Genomic DNA, 13,255 nt, shown 5'->3' with positions numbered 1-13,255 from the left:
ATAGAAGCACCATTTTATTGACTTTATAGACAATAGACTATTGACAAGCTCTTTTTCACCATATCATGTAAAAGCGAGAAAATGACTCGACAAAGTCTTTATTTCTCAGATGTTTACTCGTACAAAAGGGCCGCTGACAAAAGAAGCTTTCTCTCACAGCCTTAACCCTAGCAACGTACAGAAAGCTGAGCGAACCTAGCGCAACAAGCTTATAGCTAGCATTGAACAAAACCAAGTAACAAGCCAAGCCCTAGCAACGACACCAACCCTAGCAACGCACAGTAGTTTTGTTTAAAGGTTTTAAAAGTTTTGGAATCTTTACTTTTCTTTTAGGTCGCTACGGCAAATGTCCCCCGTCTACTTTCTCTCACAACTTCAGCCCTAGCCCGTGCCGATTATAAGCAAAATAAACGGCCCTAGCAACAAGCTTATCGCTAGCAACGGGCCCAACCCAAGTTACGAGCCCAACCAACGTGCCGTAGCCCTAGCAACGAGCCAGACCCTAGCAACGGCACCGACCTTTGCAATGCACAGTAGTTTCATAGTGTTATATAAGTTTGGAATCTTACCTTTTTTTTTAGGTCGCTACGGCAAATGCCCCCCGTCCCCTCCCCCCTCGTGTGCAGACCCTGAAGACTCATGCGCACTGGACTCGGACTGCCCTGGAGATGGACAAAAGTGCTGTGCAGGGGGGGCAGGGTGTGGCCGTAGCTGCCAGCCCCCAACAGACAGTGAGTAAAAATGAATGATTAATAAACAGACGGTTTGGTTTCCTTTTTGATGGATATTTCAGGCTCTTAAAAACATCTGTTAGCCACCATTTTGTCATCTTAGTAAAGTAAAAGTGTGGTAAAGCATCCATTTTCATCAGCTGATTTGGGGAAGAAAATGTGATCGTATTTTCGATTGAATATATATATTTCGATATTTCGAGATTTTTACTATGTGCCTTCCAATATTACATGAAAACAATACCAAAGGTGTGGCTGACAAGGGCACTTAAATTTTCGTGATGCTCTTAGTGCAACATAAACAGCACGAAAAGCCATATTTACGCACCTTTACGTACGATGTATGATTAATTTGGCACCGTTCTGGTCTTTCCTCGGTCCGCCTTTTTATGGCTGATCTTTGGCTAGTGCAGCAACCTGACTTAATCTTCTTTCAAAGCTTGCTTCGTCAATGCTGACGTCGCCTTCGCCATCGACAACTCTGCAGCTGTTACAGACGGCGATCTCACCAAAGTAAAGACTTTTGTCAAAGATCTCATCCATGCTCTGGTTGGCTCTGAGAACAGCATGCACATTTCCGTGTCCGGTATTGCGACCATTGCCGATGTCAAGGCCAATTTCCGGGCCCTCATGACTGAGGCCGATTTAAAAGCAGCTGTGGATTCCATCACCGCCAGCAGCAACGCCACCAACTACGGGGAGGCGTTAAAGGGGATCAAAGAAAAAGTGTTCAGCTTGGAAGGTAAGGGCTTCGCAGGGAATAGTAACCTTTGCGATCAGCTGAATCCTTTTCTTTACATTGCCACGCGCGGCCACTATTACAAAGTTTTAAGAAAATACCCTATTCGATGCAGGTTTACCCTATTAGATGCTGTTTCTATTGACACGGACTTCATAATAGTCCAGGTCTGGACGCCAGTGCTGAAAAACGAAAGACTTATTCCTATACCGCGCGGTTAAACCAGACTTTTTGTTTTGAAATGGCGGCTTTTTACCGGCGAACTGTCACATTTTGGTGAATGCTAATAAAACTAGCGCAAAGCAAAGGATATGATTTTCTTTATGACTCCCTCATTATCATCAAATCTGTCATCTTTTGTACAGCAGGGTTATAATGCTGTACATGTGGTCAAAACAGCGACTGAAGTCATCCTTTCGTACCTTTACTCGAACGATCCAACACTACGATTGTGTTTGTCAGCACTGTCGGTCGCGACTCTCTTTCCCGCGAGCGGAATGTCGAACGCAAAGATAGTCCAGGTCTATAGCCATTCCTACGTGTTCTGACGGAGCATTCCTTCGCCACGCTGGTTGGCTAGTGGCTTAGACGCCAATCAGATAGCACGTTTCTCGCATCGTCTTTAGTTATGGCCGCAGTAGTAGTAGTTTTCCCTTGATAATAACCGGTTATGACCGCAGTAGTAGTAGTTTTCCCTTGTTAATAACCAGTTATGACCACAGGAGTAGTAGTTTTCCCTTGATAATAACCAGTTATGACCGCAGTAGTAGTAGTTTTCCCTTGATAATAACCAGTTATGACCGCAGTAGTAGTAGTTTTCCCTTGTTAATAACCAGTTATGACCGCAGTAGTAGTAGTTTTCCCTTGTTAATAACCAGTTATGACCGCAGTAGTAGTAGTTTTCCCTTGTTAATAACCAGTTATGACCGCAGTAGTAGTAGTTTTCCCTTGTTAATAACCAGTTATGACCGCAGTAGTAGTAGTTTTCCCTTGTTAATAACCAGTTATGACCGCAGTAGTAGTAGTTTCCCCTTGATAATAACCAGTTATGACCGCAGTAGTAGTAGTTTTCCCTTGATAATAACCGGTTATGACCGCAGTAGTAGTAGTTTTCCCTTGTTAATAACCAGTTATGACCGCAGTAGTAGTAGTTTTCCCTTTTTAATAACCAGTTATGACCGCAGTAGTAGTAGTTTCCCCTTGATAATAACCAGTTATGACCGCAGTAGTAGTAGTTTTCCCTTGATAATAACCGGTTATGACCGCAGTAGTAGTAGTTTTCCCTTGATAATAACCAGTTATGACCGCAGGAGTAGTAGTTTTCCCTTGTTAATAACCAGTTATGACCGCAGTAGTAGTAGTTTTCCCTTTTTAATAACCAGTTATGACCGCAGTAGTAGTAGTTTTCCCTTGATAATAACCAGTTATGACCGCAGTTGTAGTAGTTTTCCCTTGATAATAACCAGTTATGACCGCAGTAGTAGTAGTTTTCCCTTGATAATAACCAGTTATGACCGCAGTAGTAGTAGTTTTCCCTTGTTAATAACCAGTTATGACCGCAGTAGTAGTAGTTTTCCCTTGTTAATAACCAGTTATGACCGCAGTAGTAGTAGTTTTCCCTTGTTAATAACCAGTTATGACCGCAGTAGTAGTAGTTTTCCCTTTTTAATAACCAGTTATGACCGCAGTAGTAGTAGTTTTCCCTTGATAATAACCAGTTATGACCGCAGGAGTAGTAGTTTTCCCTTGTTAATAACCAGTTATGACCGCAGTAGTAGTAGTTTTCCCTTTTTAATAACCAGTTATGACCGCAGGAGTAGTAGTTTTCCCTTGTTAATAACCAGTTATGACCGCAGGAGTAGTAGTTTTCCCTTGTTAATAACCAGTTATGACCGCAGTAGTAGTAGTTTTCCCTTGATAATAACCAGTTATGACCGCAGTTGTAGTAGTTTTCCCTTGATAATAACCAGTTATGACCGCAGTAGTAGTAGTTTTCCCTTGATAATAACCAGTTATGACCGCAGTAGTAGTAGTTTTCCCTTGTTAATAACCAGTTATGACCGCAGTAGTAGTAGTTTTCCCTTGTTAATAACCAGTTATGACCGCAGTAGTAGTAGTTTTCCCTTGATAATAACCGGTTATGACCGCAGTAGTAGTAGTTTTCCCTTGTTAATAACCAGTTATGACCGCAGTAGTAGTAGTTTTCCCTTGTTAATAACCAGTTATGACCGCAGGAGTAGTAGTTTTCCCTTGATAATAACCAGTTATGACCGCAGTAGTAGTAGTTTTCCCTTGTTAATAACCAGTTATGACCGCAGTAGTAGTAGTTTTCCCTTGATAATAACCAGTTATGACCGCAGGAGTAGTAGTTTTCCCTTGATAATAACCAGTTATGACCGCAGTAGTAGTAGTTTTCCCTTGTTAATAACCAGTTATGACCGCAGTAGTAGTAGTTTCCCCTTGATAATAACCAGTTATGACCGCAGTAGTAGTATGTTTTCCCTTGTTAATAACCAGTTATGACCGCAGTAGTAGTAGTTTTCCCTTGTTAATAACCAGTTATGACCGCAGTAGTAGTAGTTTTCCCTTGATAATAACCAGTTATGACCGCAGTAGTAGTAGTTTCCCCTTGATAATAACCAGTTATGACCGCAGGAGTAGTAGTTTTCCCTTGATAATAACCAGTTATGACCGCAGTAGTAGTAGTTTTCCCTTGTTAATAACCAGTTATGACCGCAGGAGTAGTAGTTTTCCCTTGTTAATAACCAGTTATGACTGCAGTAGTAGTAGTTTTCCCTTTTTAATAACCAGTTATGACCGCAGGAGTAGTAGTTTCCCCTTGATAATAACCAGTTATGACCGCAGTAGTAGTAGTTTTCCCTTGATAATAACCAGTTATGACCGCAGGAGTAGTAGTTTTCCCTTTTTAATAACCAGTTATGACCGCAGGAGTAGTAGTTTTCCCTTGATAATAACCAGTTATGACCGCAGTAGTAGTAGTTTTCCCTTGTTAATAACCAGTTATGACCGCAGTAGTAGTAGTTTTCCCTTGATAATAACCAGTTATGACCGCAGTAGTAGTAGTTTTCCCTTGATAATAACCGGTTATGACCGCAGTAGTAGTAGTTTTCCTTTGTTAATAACCAGTTATGACCGCAGTAGTAGTAGTTTTCCCTTGTTAATAACCAGTTATGACCGCAGGAGTAGTAGTTTTCCCTTGTTAATAACCAGTTATGACTGCAGTAGTAGTAGTTTTCCCTTTTTAATAACCAGTTATGACCGCAGGAGTAGTAGTTTTCCCTTGATAATAACCAGTTATGACCGCAGTAGTAGTAGTTTTCCCTTGATAATAACCGGTTATTACCGCAGTAGTAGTAGTTTTCCTTTGTTAATAACCGGTTATGGCAGCAGGAGTAGTGGTTTTTTCACTTGTTAATAACCAGTAATGACCGCAGGAGTAGTAGTTTTCCTTTGTTAATAACCGGTTATGGCAGCAGGAGTAGTGGTTTTTTCACTTGTTAATAACCAGTTATGACCGCAGGAGTAGTGGTTTTTTCACTTGTTAATAACCCTTGTATTAATACACCCATCTCTTGTCACCAGGCGCCATGAGGCAAGGTCACCCGCGCTATACCGTCGTGCTGTCGGGGTCTGGGCCTGGTGGCAGTGATTGGCAGAAAGCCGCGCAGACTCTAAAGGACATGGACTGGATGAATGTGATTGGTGTCGGTGTGAATTCTGGTGTCCCGGATGACTTCCTGTCCTCGCTCAGCTCAAGCGGTCTTAACTTCAAGGCGAACTCTCCAGATGACCTGAGCAACATCCGTGGACAAGTTGAGAAGGCCTTTTGTAACCGTAAGGACGATTATAATGTTTCCAAACGAAACCAACCCCTTGTTTTGTATTGCTTCTAAACTACTGCTACTGAGGATTGCTACTGATAGCGGCTTTATTGCGTTCCCAGTACATAAGAAAAGGGGACCACTTAAAATCACCTATTTACCTGCCCTCCGGTTATTACTTAATCAAACGACTAGACACTAGTCAAAACCAAATTTGTAACACCAAATTTAAATCAATTCATGAGCTTGAAAAAACCATAGATCCAGAATTCAAACCTGGGCCATAGTGGTGAGGTGTAAGCTGTAATAGTGCACTAAACCTCCGTACACATTGTACACAGTAGTCTAGCGAATTGATACCCTTTACACCTGTACCGTCCCCTCTTCAGCTAAACCTGGCAAGTGCCCCCCGGGACCAGCGGGAGAGTGCAAAGCTGATCCCCCGCCAAGATATATCCCTTGCGGCGCCTCCGCCGGTGGCAGCTCGGACTCTGATTGGCCGTGCCCTGGAGAACAGAAATGTTGTCGGGTCAGCGGTGACGCGGGTGAATGCTTCTCAGTGTGCCAGGAACCGCCAAACGGTAATGTTCGTGTTATTGTCGTCCTTTAAATGTGGGTTTTTTAATACTCAAACTTGAGAAAAGTCATTTGAGTAATGACTGCCTGAAGTCATTGTCTTAAGATCGATTCAAGTAAATAGTAATGCCTTAGAAAATAGTGATAGATCCACAACCGATTATTATTAGATTAATAAATGCAAATAACAATAGATAGATGGTGAATATGATAACAAAATGACGATATAACGACTTATTGAGGCTTGGACTCGAATTGCGCTTCACCTTTGAGCCGGAGAGTCAACAAAGCGAGTCAAAAAAGTTGAAGCCGCAGACAGGTCCTCCTTCTAACAATAAGTAGCAGTCTATTATAATATGCACACGATAGTTAAAGTTAACACGACTTTGTAGCAGTGCGTTAAACACGAACGCGCGCTATAAAAGGCATAGCTTAGCCCCCTTTTTCGCAAGCTCTCGCGCAAGTCGTCGCCATTTACAACTAGACTTTATTGAGTGCGGACCTCTGTAAACCGCCGGAAGAAAACATGCTAAAAGTAAAGCCGTACGACAAACTGCGACAACTTTTAAGTAAAAAAGAGTGTTAATGAGCTATAAGGAATATTGGGGAAAGTGTTTGGAGCCCATTCTCTACAAAAACAAGAGCAAAATTGTCCTCGAGAAATCAAACACAGCGCGCTCTCGTTTCAATTGAAAAATAAAATTCAAAAACAGCGCGCGCGCTCTTTTGAAATGGCGTCATTATAGTGCGCGCGTACAAACAACGAATTTGAAATATTCATCGCTTCAAACCCCATCTATTCCTCGCTATTTTTATTCTGTTTCGAGAAACAGCTGTTGATAAGGCTATGTTTGCTTCAATAAGGTGTTATCGGCCACTCTAGAACTCTATTGTAGCATTTTGGTCTCTCTCTACGGAGCTCTGCACTCAGTGATGTCAAATGACGAATGACAGCTTGCCTTAGGCAAGTCCCTTTTATAGTGCGCGTTTTGTGTGTAAAGGTTGGTTCTCACTAGAACATAAGCGCAAGAGAACGCAACTGCTTGATTTTCTTGCGCTCACGCTTGTGTCTGACCGCTTCTCACTTGTGTTGCACTTCCGTTTGCGCTTGCGTCCTAGTGAGAACCAACCTTAAGGCAAAATTTAACTTGTATCTTTTTTCTGATCAATACACCATGCTACAGAAATCCAAAAGCTAAGAAAGGTGTCAATCATCACACAGCACACCAATCCAAAAGCTAAGAAAGGTGACAAACATCACATAGCCCACCAATCTAAAAGCTAAGAAAGGTGTCAATCATCACATAGCACACCAATCCAAAAGCTAAGAAAGGTGTTAAAAATCCCATAACACACCAATCTAAAAGCTAAAAAAGGTGTCAATTATCACATAGCACACCAATCCAAAAGCTAAGAAAGGTGTCAATCATCACATAGCCCACCAATGCAAAAGCTAAGAAAGGTGTCAATCATCACAAAAGACACCAATCCAAAAGCTAAGAAAGGTGTCAATCATCACATAGCACACCAATCTATAAGCTAAGAAAGGTGTCAATCATCACATAGCCCACCAATCCAAAAGCTAAGAAAGGTGTCAATCATCACATAGCCCACCAATCCAAAAGCTAAGAAAGGTGTCAATCATCACATAGCCCACCAATCCAAAAGCTAAGAAAGGTGTCAATCATCACATAGCACACCAATCCAAAAGCTAAGAAAGGTGTCAATCATCACATAGCACACTGTGATCTGTACTGCACTGTATCAATTGTGAACAGTTAGAAAGCTGCAATAATCTAAAATATATATTTACTACTAACGGTTTTATTTTGCTTGCGCTAATGTTTATGATACAGTGTTAGATTTAGGGTCAGTTATCCAGTTAATATAGTTATTAGAAATTTAACAATCTTATACTAGCCTACATTGGCTCTATAGTTTGTTTCCAGGAGTGAGGATGTAGGACCCCCAGGAGTGGGGATTTGGTATATCTGTGGCGCACGGACAAAGGAAGGGGGGCTGGGTCGGGCGAACATTATTTCCGAGAGTTCTTGCTAATACCAACTCATTTCGAGTTTCTGTTAGCAGGCTAGTACCGCGCAAGTAAACTTTATAAAATTGAAGTGCGCATATAAATTACAAAGTAGTGTAAACTTTGAAACCTTGCTTGAAGTCCGGTGGCTTCTTCGCTTTCTTCCCCAGAATGTAAAGGAACCCACGATCTCACGCTGCTCTTGGAATCGAATGATGAAGTTGGTCCTGAGGGCTTCGAGAAGGTCAAGACCTTCGCCAAGCAGCTTGTCTCCGCCTTTGACATCTCGGACAAGAAGACCCGCGTGTCTGTTGTGACGTATGGCGCCTCGGCCAAGGCTAATTTCCGGTTTAACACGATTGCGATGGCGTCAAAGGACAAGATCTTGGATGCTATTGACAAGCTGAGGCACGTGCCAGGTGGTGCGTCCTCTACGGGAAGCGCTCTGGAGACGGCCTTCAATGACGTCTATAAACCACCATTCGGCTCAAGGGACGACGCTAATAAAGTATGTTGTGAGAACGTTACACGCGCGCTACCGTGGCCAGTTCGACGGTTTTGTGAAAAAGGCCAATAAGAATGCGAGAAACTATCTGATTGGCATCAACTTCACTACCCAGTCATGTAGCAGCCCGCTCGTAAGGCCTAACGTAATTGGCTGGATTACCTCATTGTTCTATTGTATTCCCGTAGTATGGTATTGTTCCCCGTTGTTTTGTCTGTGGTGCATCAATCCAATGAGGTGAAATCTTCTGAGAGCTGCTACATGACCCTCACTAGCCAACCAGGCCTCTCGCAAAGAAAAGCTTCAATGATTATAAGAACATGATGGAATATGCTACTACAGCGGCGTAGCCAGGAGTTTTAACAAGAGGGGACCCAAAAGGCCCTTTCAAGGCATTTTCTCATGTATTTTAGATAATGACTCATACATTTACTGTATTTTTGGCTGCTAGATGTGTGTGTGTGTGTGTGGGGGGGGGGGGGGGGGGGGGGTCTGGCTACGCCCCTGGACTGCTGATGATGTTCTTGTAAATCCAAACTGTTATTCTCGCATGCTTGTTGGCTTACTTGTCTTGGTGACCACGGTAGCGCGCATCCCAAAATAAAATCCGATTGCGGGCGGTACCGTGCGTCGTGTATCCGATCCTTCGATTTTAACCTTGTCTCCACACGGATAACCAGAACGCAAAACAATTCAAACTATACGATATATATTCATTTTTCCATTGTTCCCTATGAACTCGACCTTTTTTCCGGTACACTCCTATTTATAAGGTTGAACGATTTTAATCTTCCTTTGCTGTTGATTATTTTTCAATGTGTCAAATTACTTGTATTTAAATAATATATAATTTTTAGGTTGGGATTTTTATGAGAAAATGGGCAGCGAAAATAATTTGTTAAAACGACTTTGTATCCCCGCTTACTTGAACTGGTTTTCTATTGGTGACTTTTTCCAGTCATTAGTCATTATCAGTCAAGGAAAATTCTCAGACCCGAACAAGGCTGCGAGGCACGCCTACCAGTTACGCCTCGACAACGTCGACGTCTTTCAAGTGGCTGTTGGTGGTGGCGAGGACCTCCCTTCAGTTAGACGTGTTGTGTCACACAAGCACGACAAGACCGTGTTCATGACGTCATCTTACGACGCGCTCAAGCCTCACCTCAGAGCTGTCACGCAACGCGTCTGCGAGGGCGCCGAGAAACTCAAACGTATGTGAGAGCAGTAGTAAAAGACTCGACAGTCACGAAATAGTTGAGTGATTTTTGTTAGAGGCCCTTGTTCCAACTTGTGTGACAAGTCATTGGAAACGTTTATTTTAAACTATGGATAGTTAATTTTTTTCAAAATAACGAGTTTTTATTATTTTTTATTACTCAAAATAAAACCAAAACAGGCTGGCACACAAGAAAGATCCAGACTCTAAGTGTTGATGGTTTATTTCTTATTCTGCGACACAGTGTTTTTACTAGTGAGATTTTAACATCTAGTTGCTACCGAAATTTGGACCTAGACCTGAATTTAAACAGAATCACACATTTTAATTTCCGACAGCATGCGACCGACCTCTTGACATCGTGTACGGTATCCCTGTGGCGAGTGGCGCAAACATGCGCGAAGTCAAGCTCCTTTTCAACAGTCTGACGCGTCGGTTCGTGGTGAACAACCGCGCGGTGCATATCGGTCTGATGCCATACAGCGACACTGCGATACTTGACACGCCCATTGACGGGGATTACGACGCCTCGAGCATCATGAAAAAGATTGATATGCTAAAACCACAAGGTAACAACTACTGTCGTAACTAGGTAGTGTAACGTGGAACTGTGTGATTTTTTACGTGACCGTTAAAAATTCATTTTCACGAATGCATTTAAATGTGAGGCCTTTCAGTATTCAAATAAGCACCTATTGATTTCTACTGTTTTCGTTGTCGTCTTTGCATCTAAGGCTAGCTAAGATTCACACAATCCATGAGCCGAATTCAATGCAAATGTATATGTTGTGTTTGGAAATTCATTTTGGTTGGAATTTTTACCAACCAGTTGGATATTACGACGTTTGAACTTAGCCATAAAGTTCCCACGGACGGCGAAGTCAGAAAACGATGGAAAATGTGGGATAACGCCCAACCTCAAACCACAACGTGAAATTCCTTTCGGGGACCTGAACGTTTGGACTAAGATTCGCCTATGGTATTGTGTTAAGTGTAACTAATTCTACCCCAAGTGCTGATACCTTTTGGTGGTGGGGAGGCTTGCGTGCCTCCGTGACCCCTGAGAGCTATACCAACGGGGGCTAGCCCCCCCCAGAAGGTTCAACCATGTTAGGCAGGTCTGTGGGATAGATGTCAGACAATGTTCAGCGCCTGCCTCACCAGCTTGGGGGTTGGGCACTTCTCGTTATGGAAACCAGTACTGGCCTTACGCAGCGTCAGGTCAAATGTAGCGTGCAGTTGCCTTTAGGAATGCTACAGTAGTTCTTACACGGAGCATTACATGAACAAAATTTGTGATATGTCTACAGGCAACGGGTACAATGTCGCTAGGGCCATAACAGTCGCAGCAGACCACGCTTTTACCATATTTGGTGGCACCAGACAAACATCCCCCAAGACCCTGGTGCTTATGGTCCCAGGGGCCATATCCGGGGAAGCCGCTGCCGTCAGAGCTGCGGCCGATAAGCTGAAAGGCATGGGAGTGAGGCTGATGGTATTCGGGTTGGACGGTCAAGCTGATAAGGGGTTATTGAGCGGTGTTAGTACTCAACCAACAAGGAAGTTCTTGCCTTTTGGTTCCTATGACTACCTGATTGCTGCCACAGAAGCTGCCGCTGACACCATTTGCGCAGGTAAGCGTTCACGGGCGCAAGCATCATGCAAGGTTAGTAGCCTGTAAGCACTTACTTCAACCCCTAAGTGGTTCTCTTACGCCCTGTAACGTGGTTGGGGAGACGGAACTTCCGGCTCAACGTCCGTATCCTAGAAGAAGCGGTATTCACAGTCCCCAGTGTAAAAAACCAGGTTGACCATATCCAAACGTGGTTTCCATGCTGGAGACGCGAGTCCCGAAAAGTTTCGCGCCCGTCTAAATCTAAGAACAGCTTTTGGTCAATTGAAACTTTAGATGAGCTTGATATCAATATGAGCAAAATCTTACAGGCAAGTACGGCAAGTGCCCTAAGGTCCCACCGCCAGCCGAGTGTCCAGACAAGCCGTCAAACACCTGCCAGGTGGACATGGACTGCGCGAATGAGGGCGAGGCGTGTTGTTCTACCGGGTGTCCTGGGAGCACAGCGTGTACAAAGAGCTTCAAAAGTAAGTCGGGGTCGAAGAGGGGAGGGGGGGGGGGGGTGCACAGGGACACACGCTGACTGGTAGGGAGGGGAAGGTGAGCGCAAAACGGTGCGGAGGAGAGCGAGGGTTTGCTTTTCTTCCGTTTAAAAAAGCTTCAAGTGTAAGGATCCAAGCAGGGAGGGGTGATACTGGGAGGGCTGATAGCGGCAGAATTTTACAGACGCGTGGGCGATGCGCGCTGATATTTCTGGAAATATGGTATGCTTGAAGAGCATTATGAGTCACTTAAGCTATAAGCAAGTAGGAGGTGTGACAGGGATTAAAGTAAATATTGGGGTATGGCTATCTGCTTTCCCTTTGCCGATTTAGGGCTATTCCAAAATCTGGGCCCTCTGGATTCGCCTTTAATACCCTACCTTAGATCTGATTCAATTTCACCTTATACTAAGCCTCAATATTCTCAGATTGCTTTGTCAATATGGACATCGCGTTCGCAATCGATACAACCGGAGACGTCGCGGAGACGCAGAAGTTCGTGAAGCAGTTAGTCAACAACATGGCAGACTCCGAGAACTCCATTCACTTCGGTATTCTAACATACGGCGAGAAGGCCAACACTGTGACAAACTTTAGAGACTTCCAGTCCGAAGCTAAGATTAAGGAGCTTGTTGATGGTATCGCGTCCACCCCAGGTGGCCGCAGAACTGATGTGGCGCTCAGACAGGTAAGACAGGAGTATCAAAACAGGTTAATCAGGTTTAACAAGTGGTATCAGTTTTGCCTCATTTTGTTTTTTCTTAGAATGAACTCGTGTCTGTACAATACTCAGAAAATTCTCGTGTCTTGATTAAGCGAATCCAAAGTTTGGTGCCAATCGTAACAAAATTTGAAGGGATTAGCCCGGCCTCAGAATGAAAGGGAGAATGGTATTACTAGAAAGACTTCAAACAAACTTTGGAACACTAGCTGGTCTGCGAAGGCTGTGCAGAAAAAAAGCAACAACGGTTTGAAGTAGCAAGTTGTACGCCTGGAAGCAGAGCAGTTTCGCAAACGTTATTAAAATTCGACCTTTGTGGGAGGAAAGGACAAAGTGCTAACGCTCCAAACGTTAGAAGAACTCTTCAACTCTGCTTTTGTTTTTCCTGAGAGATTCCAATACAGAAACTGTTTCTCCATCTCAGGTCAAGACCGATCTGTTCAGCCTCGAAGGTGGCATGAGACAAGGCCACCCGAAATATGCGATTGTCGTCACTTCCGGAGCTACCGCGGCAGGCTCAGAAGACCTCGCCAAGGCGTCGAAAGATCTTCGGGAGCTCGGTGTTAAGGTCGTCGTCGTTGCCGCAAACAGCGGAGCCGATGACTCGGACTTTGCGAAGCTTGCAAGTGACCCAGAGCTGGTATTCAAGCCTGATGGTGGCCAACTGTCAGATCTCGCTGTGAGCATGACGAAGAAGCTTTGTAATGGTAAGGCAACCGCACCACAAGAAAAAAAACTGTGTCTTTGAAATGGTCCCTCTATCAAACTGATACCCCTT

General features: G+C 43.7%; 1 protein-coding gene across 2 annotated transcripts in view; it reads left to right on the top strand.

Annotated features, from left to right (window-relative positions):
* The window catches only part of LOC5512020, a 73,228-nt gene that overhangs the window by 20,183 nt on the left and 39,790 nt on the right, over positions 1 to 13,255 (top strand). For both annotated transcript variants that reach the window (XM_048727351.1, XM_048727350.1), the window contains exons 18-28: positions 582 to 731; positions 1,171 to 1,473; positions 5,074 to 5,325; positions 5,702 to 5,893; positions 8,091 to 8,428; positions 9,384 to 9,636; positions 9,980 to 10,210; positions 10,952 to 11,275; positions 11,586 to 11,741; positions 12,185 to 12,444; positions 12,902 to 13,184. In XM_048727351.1, coding sequence (XP_048583308.1) covers positions 582 to 731; positions 1,171 to 1,473; positions 5,074 to 5,325; positions 5,702 to 5,893; positions 8,091 to 8,428; positions 9,384 to 9,636; positions 9,980 to 10,210; positions 10,952 to 11,275; positions 11,586 to 11,741; positions 12,185 to 12,444; positions 12,902 to 13,184 — 2,742 coding nt within the window. The remainder of the gene's footprint in view (positions 1 to 581; positions 732 to 1,170; positions 1,474 to 5,073; positions 5,326 to 5,701; positions 5,894 to 8,090; positions 8,429 to 9,383; positions 9,637 to 9,979; positions 10,211 to 10,951; positions 11,276 to 11,585; positions 11,742 to 12,184; positions 12,445 to 12,901; positions 13,185 to 13,255) is intronic.

This window comes from Nematostella vectensis, chromosome 5, assembly GCF_932526225.1.
Source record: "Nematostella vectensis chromosome 5, jaNemVect1.1, whole genome shotgun sequence".
Lineage (NCBI taxonomy): Eukaryota > Metazoa > Cnidaria > Anthozoa > Actiniaria > Edwardsiidae > Nematostella > Nematostella vectensis.
This window is presented reverse-complemented; position numbering and strand designations above follow the sequence as displayed.